At 39.3% G+C, this 21,296-nt stretch overlaps 1 protein-coding gene and 1 non-coding gene across 2 annotated transcripts in view; both read right to left on the minus strand.

The window, feature by feature from the left end:
- Window positions 1–44, minus strand: part of Trnae-cuc — a 100-nt gene extending 56 nt beyond the window's left edge. Inside the window, exon 1 of the tRNA in view lies at window positions 8–44. This is a non-coding gene — a tRNA (tRNA-Glu). The remainder of the gene's footprint in view (window positions 1–7) is intronic.
- Window positions 45–9,570: 9,526 nt separating this feature from the next.
- LOC118740184 (insoluble matrix shell protein 4-like) overlaps window positions 9,571–21,296 on the minus strand; it is a 20,990-nt gene continuing 9,264 nt past the window's right edge. The window contains exons 3-4 of the mRNA XM_036471681.1: window positions 10,112–10,253; window positions 9,571–9,850 (exon numbers count right to left, since the gene is read on the minus strand). Of these exons, the coding sequence (XP_036327574.1) occupies window positions 9,571–9,850; window positions 10,112–10,253 (422 nt within the window). The remainder of the gene's footprint in view (window positions 9,851–10,111; window positions 10,254–21,296) is intronic.

Raw genomic sequence — 21,296 nt, forward strand, 5'->3', positions numbered from 1 at the left:
TTCCGGGTGAGAGCCGGATATCCTAACCACTAGACAATATGGGACTTCTATGAGTGTCTAACAGAAAACACATTTGCATGAGTGCCAAATGCGCCAAACAGTTATCGCTTCGTTAGACTACTGCTTCGTCTATAAGTTTGCATGAATCATCCTCCACACATTCTTCGTGCTAGTCAGCCGGCCAGCTAGCAGCCAACGCCTCTTCACGCCCCGACAATAGGCGAATGTGTTTAATTGAAAATTCAATAGCACACAATTTAAGCTTTCGAACAAATGTTGTAATAACAATCACAAACATCAACAAGCACATGAAAACATAAAAGCAGAACAACAAAAAAAAAACAAAAACTTCACACAATTCATTTTGACAGTTGTTAAAAATAAACAAAAGCAAAAACAACAACAACATAAGTGGAAACACTAAAAATGGATGCTGTCTGTGATTTTATACAATTGTCTCTGACATTAACAACAACAAGAACACGTAAATATCACTGAAAAAGACTTAAGTATAGACATTGTGCTAGCAAAACAGTGTTCATTCCACATATGAGTATATACATACGGTGACGGTAAAATAAATAGGGGCGCGAAATCCTAACAAGTTTTGGCTGTTTTTGACATTTTTTGTTTTGGTTTTTTGATATTAGTTATTCTTTTATGCAAGTATAGCTCGTTATCTAAGAAAAATCATGTATGTATATAAGTGCGAATTTCAAACTGTGTACAAAAATTTGGAAAATAGGAAAAATTTCAAACTGCTTTAGCCGAATATTTAGAAAAAAATTGAGTATGCAGTTTTGTAGTTCATTAAAAAAATGTCGAACATACAACAAAATTCTACCTCATTTGACAAAAAAAAAAGTGATGGTAACGTCGGAGGGGGTAATTCCACCTATTAAGTAGAAGCAGACGAAAGGAAAAAAGCAAAACTTTAGAAAAAACATTGCCGATCACCCCATGTGGGAATTATTTGAACTTTTCTGAGATCTTAACTGCAGTTAAGCCTTTGGTGGAAATAGGCTATAGGCCTTACGAAGGCCGAACAGCGGCAGAGAAAATTTCTGTGCTATCCTCATCCTATGACAGGATACTTTCAGTACAAGTCCCCATTCCAACGAGATGAATAGACCGTAATGTGTATTGTCATAATATCTTCACCTAAAAGTATGCCGTAAAAAATAGATTACAGTTTAGAAGATATCATAGCATATAAGTAGTTTCGGCGAGTTGCATTATCTAAAGGGAATAGTGCTGCGAGTCGGGCAATCCTATAAATATGAACGAATGACAGATTCGCCTAAGAATATCCAACATGAAAGCCAAAGAGTGCACTTTGAGGCCGATTATATTTTTCTGGACTGGAGACTTTGCATATTTTTAAGTTATTCCTTCAACGATTTTGGGTGCTCATAATTTAAGGTTTTTGAATTATGTTTTTCAGCTGATTTCGTTTATTTAGTTTTAAGAAAAACAAAAGCGAAAATATAGCAAGTCTGATTCTCCCACCGCTCTCAGTTTCGGTAACGTTGTAACAGTAAAGTATAAAATATGCAGGTTCTTAAGTTTCTTACGGTACTTTATGTTTGTACTGGTAGCTTTCAACAAATTATTTTGGTGAACATTTTTTTCACTATTGATCGTCAACGATTTTAAAAGCTCGCAGATTATGGTAGCATTTTCTAAGTCGAAACCTACGCTGCAATTAATCAGCTGCCAGCTCAGCTAAATTATTAACTATTCTCAGCCATCAAGGTAATAATGACTGTGATGACCTCTTGCCTTAGTATGAGGCCAGGCTGAACCAAGACAGATGAACTTTGCGTTAGCAGATGAGTCACTTTATAATGGATGCCTGACACAAACGAATGGAAGTTAACGAGAAGTATGATGACTCTAGCCAAAGCCAGCACATAGCAGAGTTCCAGTGGACAATACGTTGTGCATAGGCCTTTTCTCACCTCTTTCGAACCAGACCTAGTCTTTGCAAACGTGATTGTAGCAAATACGTTGGGGGTATACCTTGTGAAATAGCCGTCATATAGCACTGCTAAAACCATACTTTGCAAAAATTTCCAACTATCTATTCAAGACGATAAAATATTGATTTAGTTACTTAAGGGTCAGCGTTTTATACAATCGCGCGGGGCAAGACTAGAGGTGGAGCAAAGTGAGCAGGCCTTGCCTTTAACGATGGAAAGGCAGCACTCGTTTTCTCTCCTTTATTTGAGAACGAGCAAATCCGCTAAAGCTTGCGAACGACTGCATCAGGAGCAGGATCTGAGGTCCACACCTCCACACACTCTCGTGGCAAGATTTAGCTAATTACACCCTTATGCAGTTCCTTTAATTTTATGCAACAGATGAGCTGCTCCCCTTTTAAATTTCAATGAACACTTAAGGGATAAAATTGAATATTAAAATGAAAAGACCGGAGTTTGGGACTGACAAAGCCGACGAATACATAAACTCAAATGCATTCATACATATACATACGTATATGTTAAAGCACACTAAAAGGACTGCCATAGAAATTGCGAGTGCTGTCTGGCGATAAATGCAATAGCAACCAAAAAAAAAAATACTTGAAAACAGCAACCAAAATTACAAAAATAAGTAAGCTTAAGCGGAAGTATTAATACAAAAAAAAACATGCACTTGTTTCGATATATTTTTATATATGCATAGGAATCATTTGTTGTGTGTTTATGCGCCGCACGGAAATGCAATTTTTGACATACGACAACGACAGCAGCGGCAACATCAACATCAGCGAAGCCGCTGCAGTACCTTTGCAATGCTGGTGGGGTAGGCAGAGCAGTGCGGTGCAGCGCACTGTTGACGTTGATGGATAAACGAATAAAACTCAAAGTGCCGCTATGACAGTTGAAGCAGCAGCAGGGTAAAAATAATGCTGGGCAAAAAAAAAATTATAAATGGAACAACAACAAAGTCATCAGCAGCAGCAATAACAAAAATTGCAACAGCCTGCAGGCGGGAAAGTGCAACACAAAGAGGCTGCCTCGCTGCCGCGTTTTGCTAGGGTGTTGCAAAGGAAAATTTTGCTGTTGATGCTTTTAGCCCACTCCCTGTGTAAATGCATGGTTGGGTGCTTGTTGACTGACGGTTGAAGTGGGCCACTTCGTTTTCATATGCGAAATATGGCAACCACTTCACTCTGAAGCATATTAATTAAAAACATTTTTTATTAAATAAAAAATTGGAGTAATAAAAAAACAAATGCCAGTGCGAAATTTGGGGTGGAGCACAAATTGAGTTGCAGCAAAAAAAGGGGTAGATAAGAAAAAAAAAATACATCGCATACACAGCGAAAACAATGAAGCGTTGAGCAAAATGGCTTGGAAATGACTAAAAATTCGGCAGGTAGGAATGTGTGGAAAAGAGTTGCCCTACACCTGTGGGTGGTAGCATATGGTTAGTAAAAAAATTATATAGACATTAACGCAAAAAATGACCACGTGATGACTTTTTTTCTTAATATTCGTAATGGTTTTCACGCTATAAAACTGCACACTCAAAAATGTTCCAAAAATTCGGATTAAAAAGTTCAAATTTTGATGAAAATTTGTTGAATTTTCCTAAATTTTGTATAAAGTTTGAAACTGTAATTTATATGCTTTTTGATCAAAGCTTGGACGGAATTTTTATAGAAAAATAACAAAAACATATTTAGCTTGAAAAACATTATGAGTTAAAAAAAAATCAACACGTGGTAGTTTGTTTGAGTCACTATACGTTGTTTGTGTTCGTATTTATATAGAGATTTTTTGAGAATTTGTAATTTATAAAATGTGCACATTTTTTTCTTGCGCTTGCCAAAATGGAGCAATGCAACTTTTAAAATTAATAACACGACATCCAAATGCAGTGGCAAGCTATTGCTGCTGCTATCGCTGCTTAATTACATTCTTTTCCACGGCAAATGCATCAACAAAGTGGCAACAAACACCACAGCGTGCTGACTTTTGTGCAACCGGCCATGTGCATATCCTGTTGATGTCAGCTCATACCAATTCTAACTGTTGATGAGTGATTTTTTTATAGCATCATGCAACACAGAAACACAAAAACTGACTGCTATATTTCAGTGCAAATAGCAAACAAAAAATATGCTACAGTAAAGCAGTCACTCACGCCAGCAGTTAGTCACTTGCACTCAGCCTGTCATTCAGCTGGTCACTCTCTTTTTTAGTCAGGACGAGGCACTCATTCAGTCAGTCATTCAGTCGATCATCCGTTCACTCAAGCGTGCAGTCGAATGCGGTCATTTATCAATATTAATTATAATCCCAATGAAGCCGCCAAATGCGACTCTACAAGCCAAACTGGTAGTTGCTTACATGCAAATGCTTGGCTGCAAATGAGGATGGTAGCTTGCTGGGTGGATTTAATTGACAAACTGGCTATTAGAAGCTGACTACGCTGCTGCAAACTCATAGATGCCTAGTAATATATGTGGGAACAACTTTTGGTTACATAGCATGCGGAGCGGGTGGGTGCAGTGGGCATATGAACAGGCAACCAGCCAGACAGGTTATTGTCCTGCACAGATTTTATTTTGATGAATGCGATTTTGCTGCATGCTAAATATTTTTTTCGCGATTATTTGAATGGCATTTAATTGATTTCTGTTGTAGAGTTTTTTGTTAGCAGTAATATCGGATGGTACAAATATTATCTACTCTACGAAAAACATTTCAAACCTCTGAGGGTCATTCTTAATGTGACCAACCGTACTTCTTTCGGAAGTAAAATACATACTTCTTTTTTCGCTCCTGTACTTCGTACTTCGAAGTACAGTCAAATGTACTTCTTTGAGATATCTTGTACTTCAGGAGGGAGATTTTTTTAACAAGCTAGCCACATTTTTCCGATCGCTATCGCACTTTTTGACACATGATAAAATTGTCGCTAACTGGTTTCAGAATCTCTCCACCAGCTCCAGTACTTGTTCGATCTTCAGGACGATCGTCACATGGCCTGGGCGATAAATTCTTTCAAACCATTAAAGTTTGGCATCATACCTGCGCAGCTGCAAAGGGCTCTGAAGGTGTCGTGCAATTGGTTAGATCCTGTTTGTGCGAAGTGCGCGAGGACCGGGTACATCCCCAAGGCTTGGAGGGTAGTCAGTCGGCATCCCGAATGCCGGCAAAGGCGCACATGTTTCCTCTAGGTATTTTAGGCTAAACATTCTCCTATCGTTTTTGCTAAAAACGCTAGAAACTGATAGACCTGTACATAGGAAACGCGATTTCTCGTGACTGTCTTTGAAGAGCTCAATATGCTTATAGCAAGAAAAGGTCGGTGAATACCGCCCTGCAAATATTGGTAAAGTGGTCAGAGGAACCCTTCATGTATAAAGATTATGCAGTAGGGGCCTTCTTCGATATCGAGGGGGTCTTCAAGAATGTCACTCCAGAGGCAATAGTCAAGTATATTCATAATCTGGGGGTTGGAACCAACCTAATAAGGCTTATTTACGGCTTACTTCGTGACAGAACTGCTGCCGCGGAGTGGGGAAGCCCCTGCACTCAGTGCAATGTCATTAGGAGCACTCCACAAGGTAGTGTTCTCTCTCCCCTACTCTGGATTGTGGTTGTAAACGATCTGATAGAGAACCTGGAAAAGGTGGCCTGTCGGGTGTTCGCCTGTGTAGATGATGTGGAATTTACTTACAAGGTTACCTGAACCAGATAACTAGGTGGGTGATCAACGGCGGCTGCCGTCGAGGCCTAATTTTGTGGTAAGGGTAAGAAAGGTGTCGGTTGCCTTGTACTGCTGTAGGGGAGCTATCGGTAAAAGGTGAGATATCTCGCTCAAATTAATTCATTAGCTCTAGGAAACCAGATTTAAGCCTATATTGTTTCAAGGAGCCCTTGTCTGGTGGAACTCACTAGAGAAGGCTACGCTTGTAAAATAGGAATTAGCCGATCATTAGGAACCACATCTACACTGGCGCTTAACATACATACATATGTTGAACACGGCGCCTGTGGATATTGCAGACAGAATTTTCACAGCACGAACTGTTATTAGGCTAAGGGAAACCGGATCCTTTTGTGACATAAAAAAGGAAAAGAAGACATTTCTCTGCCGCAGCAAATGTCTTTATAGGGCACTTTAAAACACGTTACCCCTGAAAGGTGAGACTCGGACTTTCAACTGATCCTTTTTTATCAGCTGTCAAGAAGGAGATGAAGTGGACACTTTCTTTTAGACTAAGATGGAAGCATTTTGGCTCGCACTCCTAAACAAACACTGAGCTCTCAGGGATCGAAATAAGCCGCATTTGAAATTTCTTAATCCTCTCGCGACGTTAACTTAACCCAACCTTAACTGTACTTCTTTGAGCTATGAAATAGTTGATCAGATCTATATATATAATACGCGAAGGGAATTTTTGTCCCGGACATAAAATCTGCACCGTTCGCTCGATTTTAAAAAGTGGGGCATCAAATTAAAGGGCTTGGCCTGTAGATGTGCATTCAAATAGAGTTACCACCTGATAAAAAATCAAATTAAAATCTATATACATATATATATATATATTACGCGAAGGGTTTTTTGTGGCACAAAAGATCTTTACCGTTCACCCTATTCTCAAAAGTGAGATGTCAAATGAAAGCGCTTGGTCTGTAGGATTATCACCTGTTGAAAAATTTAACTCAAATTATTTAATTATCAATGCCATCATGTCCGCACCGTTCGTTCGATCTTCCGGAATGAGGCGTCAAATTAAAAGCCTTGGACTGTAGATGCGAAATAAGGTTTTACTTTTTGAAAAGAGTTGCCACCTTTTAAAAGATTATATTCAAATTATTTAAAAAAATAGATCAATTATATATTACAAACAGGGTATCAATCGAAATGGTTTTGAATAGCTTCGTTTCTTAGCTGTACTATATTTAAAAAATCATATTAGGTAAAACAAATATGTATCACCATATGGATGGCAAACAAGAGGGGTTTCAGAAAGTACCAATTTGACAATATTTTCAAGAGGTTGCCACCTGCTTGAAATTTCGAATTTGGTTTACTTATACACAATTTATATGAAATATCAAAATATGGATGTCCACCGAAGGAGTGTTAAGAAATCTTTATTTTTAACGCTAAGAATATTTTTGAGGTGTTGGAAGAGGGTTGCCACCTGTTTAAAAAGTTAAGTTCAAATTATTGAATAAGTTAAATGAATTATTAAAATATGAGTATCAATCGCAGGGGGTTTGTTATTTCTGAACTGTATTTAGCGGGGTTGCCAAATGTTTGAAAAATCAAATTCCACTTAATTCATCAGTTAATTAAAATATGTATCGCAGTGTTCGGCGAATGAGAGTTAACATGGATTAAGCTTGATAATACTTTTGAAGAGGGCTGCCACCTGTTTGAAAGGTCTAACTCAATTAACTAATACATACAAAAAGTATATGAAATATAAAAATACCGTAGTCATTTGAAAAATGAGAGGTCAAATTAATGACCTAACTCTGTAATGCGATACGACAGAGAAATGCAATGCGATAGGCCATCACCACTGTGTATTACTTGCTATGTGTTTGCGCGAATACGAATCATTTGTTTTCGCATCGCATTGCAGAGTAACCCCCAAGGACTTTTTTCATCAGTATAGAGTGAAATTTGATGAAAATAAAAACACATGCACTATGTGAGACTGCCCGTCGCTCAGAAACGACTGCACGGTTTTGATGAAGTATGGCACACAGATCTCTTATAACTCTGACTAACATTTGGAATATTTTTTAAGTTTTTAAAACTAAATTCTGGGCATTTTAACGCCATGAGGGTTCACTAGTTAGTCATACTAGACCAAAGGCCACTTTAGAAAACACACGGGGAGGAAACAGCGAAGAAAGCTGTAAGGCTATGTAAGGTGGCTCAAAGTTAATCATCCAATTTTCTTTTGAATAACTGTTTTACTGAATAAAAAAAATTGTTGGGTGATGGAAATCTTTATGGTCAAACCATTACAATTTTTTCTGGGAAGTGGAAAAGATGATAGCCGTCAAGTAGCTGCCGCCAATGTTGATACACATTGTGCATTTGTTGAGAGGAGGAGGATAGCTTGACTGTAATTCACAAGCAACTGACGGTCAGCAGGCATTAACTGAGGCACTGTTTTCACTTTGTACGGGAACATATGTAATCGCGTTTTCTTTTCTCGTAATAATGTTGCACTTATTCTGCCCTGCGCCATGGTTGTCAAGTTTTCGTGTTCTTTTCTCAGCATCTTCACATACATATTGCGTGCTCTTTCTTTAAAATGTTGCACTTTGACAATGTTGCCATATGAGAAGGTGACATTTTTTCGAGAAAAGAAAACGCCGTTAGTCTTTCACTAAAATTCGCTGTAGGGTCTGCCTGGTGGTGCCCAATTGCGTGGCCCGTCGTCAGATTGATGTTTCTTCGTTCTCAGTGACATCCGAAGCCGCAGCCGCGATATTATCCGCCGAACGACCAGCCCTGCAAGGTCTCGTGTGATTGCAGTCTGTTCGAGTCGAGCAGCTAAGTGCCATAGGATAAGCCAACATATGACAACTTGGTACACTGTATTTGGACCGAGGCTGAGTTAGCGGAATCTATAGTAAAGTGTAAGTTGAACATATATCAAGCGCAACTACCGGAGCCAGAACTCTTCACTACTGATGGAAAGCCAGGCGACTATAGTGGTCCCACAAAACTGTTGATTGAGTGTTTGGCCTGACCAATCGTGCTTGGCTGCATTGGTTCTGGAGAATCTTCAGGAAGCATTATTGCTGCGAATTCTGTTGGACGTAAGCCAAAATTGGGTGAATATGTTATAACTGAGAGTGTGGTGAAATGTGGAGATTCCTTTTTCCAATAGATATAACCTGTAGTTAAAGCTTGATGGAAATGATCTACTAGATTTAATAGTACAATTTATTTCTGTTGCTAGGTTATAAATTCCTTTTGAGGACACAATAGATCTCGAGTACAGTCAATATTGCAGGTATGACCTGAAAAAAGACGAATTATAAGATCGAAATAATAGTTGGAAGCACAGAGCTTCGTACGGGCCGCAGTAAAATTATAAGTAGGGCTAATCACAAATAGCGATCATACCACTGTAAGCGATTTGAGAAATAAACACCGGGGCACTAACGACCAAAATGGGTATTAATTAACCTGGGCCTCAAGCTCTATTCCAGGCTTAAAGTATTCTGCGCCTACAGAATATGCCCCAAGAATTAGGCTGGGTGTTCACCAAGAAGATTGACGCCAAGTATTGGGGAGCAGCCTCTCTATCCGGTGTCCAAAACTACCGTATTAGTCATAAGTGGCGCGAAACCCATATACTTAAAGCCCCAGAAAACCTGGGGAATCTCATACAGCATAGAAAAGTCAGCATTCGGACACAGGAAGAAAGCGGTTAGCGTATCTTATTAAAGTGGCAGTGACAGTAGAACAGCGAAGCGCCCAGCTAATAGACGGCTAATTTGTACCAAAACGGGTAAGGAAGTTCAGCGAAATTAAAAATTGCACTACGTTTTTATTTAGGCGATGACGACTTCAATCAATAGTTTCGTTTACCATTATGATTTCCTTTACCATTAACAAAACCATAACCGTTACCACTGCCAGTAATATTATCATTACCATTACCATTACCGTTACAGTAATGTAGTTACCATTACCATAACCATTACCATTATTACCTTTACCCTTACCATTATCATTATCATTATCGATACCATTACCTTTACTATAAACATTATCATTACTACCATAAATACTATTACAATTACCATTACCATTAACATTGCCAATTGCATTACCACTGCCATTACAACTGCATACAATTAGTCAAACTTGTTAAATACGTGCGAAAATAAATTTCCTCTGCAACTTTGTTGCCTATCAAATCCCTATATCTGCTTGTCCTGTTGCAACTTTTTCACGCTCTAATTACAATTAACTTTGTCAACGTCTAAAATGTATGCGATAAACTAAAAGTACTATCTCGAAACAGGTATTTTCACCTGATTCCGAATACGGTCGCAAATTCGCTTTGGCTTTGCGTTTAAACGCCACAACCAATTAGTTTATTTACTCAAGTTTGCCATAGTTGTTGCCTCTACGTACGAGTGCTGCAAGTTGACCGTATCTTATGGGTACATCTAACAAATTACCAACACTCACATGCGATGGATGCCAATTCAATTGGTGGAACGAATCCGGTCGGTCACAGCAACCTGCAAAGGATGAATGGAACCATATGCATGCAAATGGGTGAGAAAGATGAGGTTACAGACGAAGATCGCGCGTTTATCAGCGCTAGTAACATGTAGACGATATCAGCAACGCTCTTTGTCAAATGGGTTAGGTGATCTTCAACATCAGCACATCCAACCAACAATTTAAGGCCAACCAACCACGATCGGCTCACTTTGCATTCTCGCTAAACTATCGCCGTCAACTTGTTTTTCTTATTGGAGCACAAACTCTTCGAGTTGACGACGAATGCGCAGCGAATGTTTAGTTCCACCACCGCTGCTAGTTACAGCTGCTGTGTTAGCTTTTAAGATACCGAAAAATATGAGTAAACATAAATTGAAAATATGACAGTGAAAACTAACATTTCCACGCCGCCAACAAGTCAACTTCAACGTCGTCATCAACGGCGGCACAAATGACTGATTGACGGATATCAGCGCCACAGCACAATGGGCACTCTAGAGCAGGCGTTCCCAAACTTTATTGACCGCGGCACCCTTGTTGTGCTAAAAAAAGATCCCGCGACACTCCTACTCTTCAAATGTCTACCAAAATAAGAAAACACAATGTAAACTTTATGATCCTTTAGCTTTAATGTGGGGACTGAAATTGTTTTGATGATTTCATTATTTCCTTTAAGTTTGTTTGGTAGCTTTGACAGTTTTACTCTGAAATCATTTGACGCTGTCTTTAAAAAAAGGAGAAGGTTATCAATTCGTCGGAATATTTTTTTAGTAATATTTAATTTTTTTATGTAAGTTACCGCATAACTTTGGACCACGTTAACCGATTACTATAATTTTTTTTTAGAGGAAAGGTGTTACCTCACAGTCGGTCCCATTCTAATTTGGTTTAAATCCGAACATTGGATCATGAAGGGATAACCGACAATCTTAAATTTGTATATTTAGAATTGAAGTCGGTTTTGTGTTTGCTTAAAAATTATTTGTTTATGTACGCATTTGTTGAAAATGCCGTCTCACATAAAAGTGTGAAAGTAAAAGTCATTAGTATTTTTAATGCAATCCTGCCAACAGCAGTGTTTTCTGCATACACTTGCATCCAGAACTCTCTTGGCTCCCTTCGTAGTATTTCATATTCAAAGTGCTGTCGTCACTGATGGCCAGAAGGTTTTCATAAGCTTAATTTGTCATCCCAGTAGGTTTACTTTTCGGGTTACATGAAAACGGGTTTGTTATCCAGCTGTAGACATCCGCAGAGTCAATGTTGGGAAAATATTCGACAATGGTTTTTTCTAAATCTTCCAAGTTAACGCTGGCAATGCGCGTTAAAGCTATATTTTCTTTTTTCTATTATCTTTTGCAGTCAGTTTCACGAAAGCAATTTAAGTGAAAAATGATTTTAATTCTTTGAATTTTATATGAAAATTGACAGAAAATAAAAAATCATTTTCCATTTAAACTGATGGTGAAACCGGCTGCTATCAATTTTCTTGACGTTATCTTCGAAGTTACATAAGTTTTTCTGATTTACTTTGTTTACTTATGGGGTTTTCATGCAAATTGCTAGAAATTCTAAAATATACATGTCACAAATAAAAAAATCTCGACGTGCTAGAAAAAAATCAACGATGTATTTTAATTTCGCAGGCCTCTGTTATCTTCGCAGCGTCATCCAATACGGGTTTTGAATCTAGTGGCGGCATCTTCCTAGTCGCCAAGGACTACCGACCGATCATACAGTGACTTCTCGTGGCGTTTTCTGTCGCTTGCTTCATCCTAGACATCGCTCATTTCGTTTTTCCACCCAACCACTGCAAATATCCGCACACTTGCTCCATTTCAAACCATTATTCTGTACAAATTTGTCGATAGCTTTAAAAATTTCGTCACTAGTGGTGTAAGTCTCAAGTACTTCGCTATTCAAAAGTTCTTCTTCGATTTGCATTCCGAAAAAGTACCTCACTAACACTACCACTACGTCGGTACTTTCGGCAAGTTGTAAACTAAAATATTCACAAGTTTTCAAACTTTTTATAAGTTCATTCTCGACGGCCTCTAAAATCGTGTTAATTCGCTCTTTCACAGTATGATTGTGAAATTCCAAAGAATAAGTAAAATATATATGTACATGTGCGCGAAGCTGTTGCGCTGGTCACGAGAACAGCCCAGTCAGCAAAAAATCCGTAAATTAGTCCGAAAACAGGAAGAAAAGTGGATCAAACGCGGATTAGCTCTACGAAAGTACCGAAAATGGTTGTGAAGAGGCTACGTTTTCAGCTATTTTTTTATTAAATTTTTCGTTGACAAAACGTACTGGGGAACTATGCTTAAGAGCGAAATGATCTGCTAAAGGTAATTTTAATAAAAATCAAGATTTTTTGATTTTCTGGCCGCCATGTTGAAGTTTGATCAAACCGTTGCGTTGTGTATGGAAAGTTTAAAGAATTTGCCCGCACCACTAGTATATTCCAGCCACTAGCGGCACCCCAGGCATACGCTTGCGCCACCCACTTTGGGAAAGCCTGCTCTAGAGTCGCGGTAGCGCCTTTGGCATTTACTTATTGTCACTAATTACCTTGGCGTAATTAAATTGGCGTCGCTATCCCGAAAAACAGGATCACTCTCGTATGTATGTATATACAATTTAACTCGTATGGGTATGCGAGTGGCGACAGCAATATTTGTCAGTTTGGACTTGAGCTGGATTTCCACATTGGCTCACCGTCAGCTTGTCGCGCTGTAATGCCATCTGCGGTTGGGACGGGCATCCATTGATGGTTTTGAATTGGTTCTTTTTGCGCATTGTTGTTGTTGTTTTGGTTTGCGCAGAAAAATGAATGAGCTGTGAGACTGGTGCGTCACTTAACGACAAATAATTTCTAATTATCTATTGATGTTATTGCTATTCATCTGCAGAGCGAGATAAACTTTTCAAACAGATCGCTTAGCGTATGCAATTAAAAATATAAACTATTTTATTAATTTACTAGTTTTGCTGTTTTAATAAATTTATAACTGAGATTACGCTCAATGATGGTGAATAGTGTAAAAATGGTTATCAAAATATAGTCTAATAGACAGCTTGTAGCTAAATGGAAAGAGTAAAAAAAGCTTATAATATGAAAGACTGAAATCAATGTCCAAACTACTTCAGAAAGTACTCCAAGGAAAAGGACGATATATTAACAGGGGAAACCGTCTTAATTTCCTAGTGAGGAAGAAAGATCGACCAACTGTAAATCGATCCAATATTGTACAACTCATTATTCTTAAAAATTATATTCCTATTCAAAGATCCCAACGAGGGTTTTGGACAAGAATGATAGAATACAAGATTGCGCCGTCCTGGCCGTTGACATTTGTGTACCACAAGTAAACAAAGAATAGAGCGAAGAGAAGAACGAGTTGAAACTGCAAAAACAGTTCACTTTACAGCGAAAAATGTCTTTTAATTTTGCTAAATGCGAAAATATTGCATTTTGCACCTAATCTATTAGAGAATAGTGAACGTTTTAGTGCACTCCATTGCTTTGCAATTAAGGCTGCTGGAGCAAACTGCGGCGCATCTCAGCGGAATTGCTTAGTTAACTTGCTAAAGGAGGCTGCTTGGAGCAGAAGCGAAATCATTGTGATGAAATGCTGTCAATATAATAGTAAGAAACATTTCGGAAACGGCTTTGCCGCGCCCTACATTTACACACCAAATGGAGCGATTCGTCACAGCGCTACACTTGCATCTTGACGGCTTTTGCAATTTAACACACGGCACTTCATTTTATTAGTTTTTACACAGTCTTCAACTCAAAAATCACTCACAAATTGGAAATTAACACAATTTAAACTTATAATTCACTTATAATTCAAATTTCTCTTTGCCGCTGATTTGTAAATAAAGGTTTATTTACTAGTTACCACAACTGTCAAAATCGGCAAAACCAAAGTAGTGGTACCACTGACGGCGCCAGCTTTGTTCGCTGCACCGTGGGTTTTGGAAGCAACCATTCAATTTGTAGTGCAGATCCGTTTCCAGGGAGTACTCCGGTAAATGAAGAAGATTCGAGTGCGCTAGAGAGGGATCTGAGAGCGAATTAGGGAAGCTTGTCAAAAAATTTACCTGCCCTTGAGATGGCTAAACCAGCTACAAACAGCGCAAAAGCTCACTTTGGCCTGTGTTCGATGAAAAAAGAACACGAACTCTGCTGTGGTTCCCAAAATTAAAAGTTCGGCTTTTGAACTGGGGTACTAACAGGAGAATTAACCATTGGGTATATGGCTACCGGGATCGAAGCGTCTTATAACGATTTCTATTAGAGGATGAAGTGATAAGAAAGAGGTAGAATGTACTTATTATGCGAATGCTGCGCTCTCCCAAGTAGATCAGCTTAAATTGCTTACCTTCTAAGTTACCTGAAAGGAGAATCTTATAGTGGGAAACTAATGTGCAAAATTTGGTTTCGATAGGTTCATCCGTTTCGGAGAAATTGAATTTTCTCCACCTCTCCCTGAAAAGGCGACCACTGTGCGTTGATGTCATCCTGGTATTTTTCTAAGACATCCCGCAGTTGGAAAGCGATGCCTTTCTCATTGAAGATCCGGTCACTCAAGGTGAATATCCGTAAATCGGTAGTCCTTATTCCGTTTGCGAAGACCGTCCTCGTTGAGGTGGTAATGATTGGAGACTTCTTCTCGATTTATTCATTAATCATTGTTTTTACGTAGCGGTCTCCCAGCTTAGCGCACAACCTATTACTGGGCGTCTACATCTCACTTTTGTCAGCTTCCAAACGCGTGGTTCGTTGCTACCCAGAGGATACTTGGTGTAAACCGGAAGTTTCGGGCGGTTTGAACCTGATGGAAAACCATAATTTCTGGTCACTCTTTGATGGTCATATCAAAATCGCGAACATAAATTTCGTAGGCGAATACACCGACATTAACTCAAAATGAAAATTCCATTATGTTGTTCTCATAAGTACTGCTATAAACCTTCGCTTATACCACAACCAATTTGTAACTTATAATATTTTTTTTTTTTGGCAAAAAGTTAAAAGAAACGTCCGAACGTAACGTCCGCAACGCTGGGATTCGCCCATATCCATTATTGTTTAGGTCGACAAGACCTACCAGAAAATTTACGTATGTAGCTCCCAGGTATTTTTGAGTATCGAACAGTGTAATCTAATCGGTTTACAAATAAATAAATACACGCAATAAATTCGAAATAAATTTACCATAAAAGTGCATTCAAGGTAATCCGAAGCAGTCACCTAGAAATAAAGTGATTACCAGAAACGAAAAAAGAAAGCCAAAAAAAAAATAAAACACATAAACAAGTAGGTAAAGAATACAACAACACAACCAGTAATCAATTGCAAAAATAAAGTATCCCTAAATCGTGCCTGACGCTGCTTTTGCTGTTGCAACAAGTCATTGCAACCAGTTTTCCAATTTCTTGTTGCTCGCAACATAAATACGCTGTTTCATCGCCAACTTTGTTTACATACGCCATTTTTGTGGAGGCAAAAGCCAAAACACAAAGGCGAAGAAGCCCCAGTGAATGCGCGACTAAATCACAGTGCAAGCGCTAAGGTCGGTGCAATAGCAGCAGGGATGCATGCAAGGAAGAAGGCATTTAATGAAAAAGGAACTGAGAAAGAAGAAGGCAAATAAATGCAAAAAAAGAAAAGGTAAAATGTATGTGTGCATAGCAAGAAGTGGCTGACTAACACGCGGGTGGAAAAGGACGGCTAGGTGGGCGCCGCAGAAAGGTTGCGGCGAGGGAACTTTACATATCCATGCCTGGAGATTTACGTATCATACGCACACACACAGGCGCTGCACAAATAAAAGTCAAAGTCGCACTTACGTGATTTGTTTACACAGTGATATATACATACATTTCTACGCACGTTTGTTTATATGTGCGTGTGTGCTTTATGTAAATGTGCCTCTGCTTGCACGTATGCCACCGACGAATGATGTGCGTAACTGTGTCTTGAAAACTAAACGCCCTTGACCGTCGTTGTCGTCATAGTCATGGCAACATCGCTTGCTTGCATACATGCATACATATTTGTATGCATGATTTTTGTTGTAGTTTTCGCTTAAGCAGTTGCAAAAATAAACTCACCACAAGACGCATAAAGCCGTGATATCTACACAAGTGGATGTGTAGCAAAAAAAAAGTTTGAAAAAAGTCAAAGTGCAACACAAAATTCCATTGCAGAATTAAGTGCAGTGAAGTGCAACTAAACGAGGCACACTTTGGTCGCATGCATGCGTGCGGTTACACGAGTATGTAGAGATAGATATGCTCTGAAGGTGTATAAGTACTCAAACGCGTATGTACGTAAGTCTTTGAAGAAGAACTGGCGACTTATGGCATCATGGAGAATGTGGTAGAATGTAGTCAAGTTGATATGTTTCGCATGTTCCCATGTGACGTGAAGCATAACCGGCAAGGCATAACACAATGGCACAAAGTTAAAAAATATGTTTTTTGTGTTTTTGTATAAACTAAAACTGCAAAAATCGGGCCCATAAGTACAATACAGTTTTTACGGTTATATTTACATACTACAATTTAATAAAATTGGTTCACTGCCGTCTGAAATAACGGCGGAACAAAAGATAAATCGGGAAGGAAACATCAACTATGGAGAAAGGAGTCATGCTAAGATACAGTTTCGCACAATCGTAGAAAATCCATACTTCGGAGACATACTTGAGGAAGAGGAGCCACATCCCTCTAACCGGTGATATAACAAAATGGCGTTTAAAAGGTCCGCTACTTGTGATGTATTTTGAAATGTATTTCCGTCAAGCCGTTTCAAATTTGAGGAAATCCGAAAGTTGCCTCTGCCAAACTGATGAAAAAGCGAGACGCAAGTGCTTGAACCACCTAGTCTGGAAATCTGAATAGTTAGATACATACATAGGAAAGTGTGAATTGATTCCTTTTCTTTTTTATGTCGCCAACTTCTTCACAGAGAACTGGGAGAATTTGTTGATACATACATATATGCCATTATTGTATCAAAGTCTTCTTGGTTGGTCCGTAGTTTATTCAATACATTGTCGATTTTCTTCGGTAGATCACAAAACACTCTCAGATATTTTGTTACCTTCGGTATTGTTATGTCCTGGAGCCCAACTATGATTGACGGGATTCAGTAATGCGCCACATTTCCCAAAAAAAATCTTGACTTCACTAAGCTTTCAATGCTGCTTGGCTGTCTACGAATATTCCGTATTAGACAAACAAATTTCTCTATTGCGCAAAGCTCTACGCTTATAAGATAATGCAATCGTCAGGCAGACGGTATCATTGTCTGATTTGCGGACTCTCCACGCCAACTTCGTTTTCCATTTTTTAGCCGCAGTTTTAGATGTTATTATCACCATTTCCCGTCGAGAGGCCAGTGTCGCATTCTTTTCTAGCTGAATCGTGAAGCGTAATTTCCAGAATAAGGTTATGTGATCCTCTTTTGAGTTCACTCAAGATCGCTGCGTACCGATATTCTCTCAATCTAAAAGCTTCATTTGCGGTTATATCAGTTATGGATACAGGTTACAGCGACTGATATTCCGATGCATCCGAACCTCTGTGCCCTTCCTATTGTTTTCTGGTTGGTACTTTTCTTCACTTCTTTCCCTAAGAATTTTGTACATACCGTGAACGACGAGCAGCAACAAACTCCAATTTCTTCCAAATGCTCTTTTGCTGGTATAGAATGCTGCGAGACCTTATACGGCATTTACATGAGGCGATTTTACAGGCAAATTTTGTTGAAAGCAACAATCGCCTGGTGTGAACGGCCATTAAACTAATCGCTTCCTATGAAGTTGGCGGGAAGCCAAGTTTTGATTCAACTAATCGGCTTTAAACTAGCCTATAAAATCGCCTCATGTGAACACCGTTTTACTTTGCTCTCTCCTCGACGTAAAGCATCCATGTTACCTTGTACCCACGATTGTATCATTCTTGCCTTGTACCTGTATCCGTCTTAATTTCTTCATGTCCTCCTTTAAGTGCTCTTTCAAGACGAACTTATAAGGGGTTATAGCGGCAGCACAAAAACAAAAAACTACACGAATAAATTTTCCACAAACAATCCCATTTTGACAATCAGTATAAATTCGCCTTGAAATCAACATCTCTGGTAACATCACCATGAATTCGCCTTGGGCAGTTTGTAGCTCTCAAGGAAAACTAAAAATTCATATAAAATGACATTGAAGAAATGGAAAAGAAATTTTCTTCTATCAAAATTTCTTACCTCGTATCAAGGCGAATTCATATAAGGTGGTGTTACCGGAGCAGCTGATTTTTGTGTTTGTTGTAATTTTTTTGTGTTCGGATTGTCATAATTCGCTGGCGTACTTTTTTTGTTTTTAGGCTGCCGCCTTGTATGAATTCGCCTTAGCAAAAGCAAAGTTTTTTTAAAGCAACAGATAAATGTAATGAAAAGTATTTCTTCCGATTTTTATTGAGAGCTGTATACCAAGCTTTAAATCGGAATATATCTTCCGTTATTTTGTTACCAACCTCTAATTCTAAAAATGTCTTTAGAACTAACTCAAACTCTACAGATATTTAAATCTCTTCTTCCTTTTTCACGCCCTCTTCGCCTGTCTCGTTACTCCCCTATACCTTTGTGATCTGTTGCCATTTTCTAAACATTCCTTTGCCTTCGACACCCTTCCTCGACTTTAGTCTGTATTTCTTTAAGCTAGTAGCCCTGTTCCGAGTAAGCTAGTTCTTCGATATTTTCCCACTTAAGTCCTTACACCTATATTGCTGTTTTTGATATTTTTCTGTCTGCGTTTGCCCACACCAAATCCTGGCATATCTTTCCTGTGAAATACTGAAAAACTCTAATTATGCTAGCATTCTTAGCCGGTGTGAGCATTGTGCAGTCGCCCATAGCGGAATCTAAATCCGGCGAAATATCCATCTATAGTGCTTATTATACTAAGTCCAGTTGAATCTAAAATATCTTACTAAAGTTCCAATGAAGTGGAGAAGCTGAACCTATTTGTCTTCATTCTTCATTATTATTTCTTACTTTCTTTCCCCTTTTTCCACCAACTCCAGTGAGGCATTTCTTTCAACGATGGCAAATCACTTGCGCTTTTTCATCAGCTGCGTGATTTCACGCAAACACATACACACTTCATAAATAAATATCTTTCAACCCGGACAAAAGGTAAAACAGCGCAAGAACTAGCTGCCCATAAAAAAACTGCCCACTTAAACCTGGAGCGCGACCAAGAACAACAAAAGCGAAACGCAGCACAACAAAGACAGTCATGACTAGAATGTGATTGTGAAGCGCGAAAAAGTGACGAAGCAATTGAAGGAACACACAAATTTAAACTACAAACAAAAACTCGTTTAACGAGCAGAAAAAAGTAAAAAACGATTGTTGCGGAGAAGCAAAAGAGCTAAAGGTAGAAGTATTCGCACAGCGAAAAAAAATAAATATTGAAAAATATTCCACGCAGCTGACTGTGAATTACACGCCGTCGGCACCGCAGGCGATTCACCAGCTTTGCGAAAGATGAGCGCTTTGCAGTCGCGCAACAGAAAAACTCACCCGGAACACATGAAACGTACCGAAGGTTGGTCGTAGGGACCTAACGTGAGTAGTTCACACAGAACAAAGGCGTTTAAAGCGAAGAAGAGAACTTGCGGTAGTGAAGAGAAAGTAACAGCCGGTTTAGTGGCGGTCGACGGGGCCGACCGACACGCTTTGTCACTGCCAAAGTGACAGCGCGTCAGGCTTCCTGTTTACGCCCACGCGCGCGCTCAAGCACAAGCTCATCAAAGCGAAGAGCACAAATGCGGAGCAGCTGAACATAGGCAGAGGCGAAGAAGTTGTGGATTTGTGGAACTACATACAGAGGTAAAATGTGATGTGTCGATAAAGAATAACAAAGGAAAGATAAAAAATAAATTAAAATGATAAGCGGTAAAAAAGTTCTCCAGCCACACACTGTAGTACAAAGAATAATCAGCAAAGCAAAAAATTATGCTGGCACGAAACGAACTCTGGAGGCGGACAACCGCAGAAAATGAGTTGCCACATTACTGATGCGCATATTAATGGGGACTTTTTAAATATGTAGATAATGAAGGTTTAAATAGTTCGTGATTTTTTTCGTTTATTGGGTGGGACAATGGCAGAGGTAATGTTCGATGCTCTCCACCTCTTTCTCGTCTCTGCAACTACGACAAAAATCGTTGGTGGGATATCCTACCTTTTTCCGTGCGTGCCCATCAGGCAGTGTCCGGTGATTACCCCGACTTCTAATCTGAGAGAGGAGCGGTCGAGCCGAGTGAGAGCTATGGATCGCCTTACATCAATCTTTGGACAAATTTTCCTGGTAGTATGGCAGATGGTTTCCACAGCACACCTGCATGAGTTGAGCCTTTAGTCTTTGTTTGCAGGAGATTCGAGGTATGCCCGCATTCTGAGCAGAATTGACTTCAGATATTTCCGTCCCCTCCTTTCCAGCTAGTCGGCTAAGCAGTTGCCAGGAATTCCCCTGTGTCCAGGGACCCATACAATGGTCAAGGAGCAGTTTCATGCCAGCAGGTTGCGAGTCTTCCTGCATTCTATGGCTACCGTTATATTTGAGAGATGTAATAGCAGCCAGGCTGTCAGAACAGATAGCGGTAGGCCATTCTGAATTGGCAGAGGTTATGAGCCACCGATCTACCTCCATTATGGCGTTTTGCTCTGCTGGAAAGACGCTACAATGGTCCGGTAAGCGAAAACTGAGGTTTAGCGCGAGTTTATCAGAGTATTTCCCGCTGCCCACTCTTTTTTTAAGCATGGAACCATCTGTATATATGGCCGTAGACCTTGGTTTTAGATCTGTGGCCCCTTCCATTCGTTCCTCTCTGGGATTCTTGTGGAGAATTTGTTGTCTAAACAGAGTAGAGGAGTGATATAATCTCACTGTCTTAGATTATCCGGTAGAGTTCCAAGTACTTTTGCGCATCCCAATCTGACGTCTCTACACGGCTTGATCGTATTTAAGCTGCACGCA

The sequence above is a fragment of the Rhagoletis pomonella genome, unplaced genomic scaffold, assembly GCF_013731165.1.
Source record: "Rhagoletis pomonella isolate Grant_MI unplaced genomic scaffold, Rhpom_1.0 Rhpom_scaffold_00005, whole genome shotgun sequence".
Taxonomy (NCBI): domain Eukaryota; kingdom Metazoa; phylum Arthropoda; class Insecta; order Diptera; family Tephritidae; genus Rhagoletis; species Rhagoletis pomonella.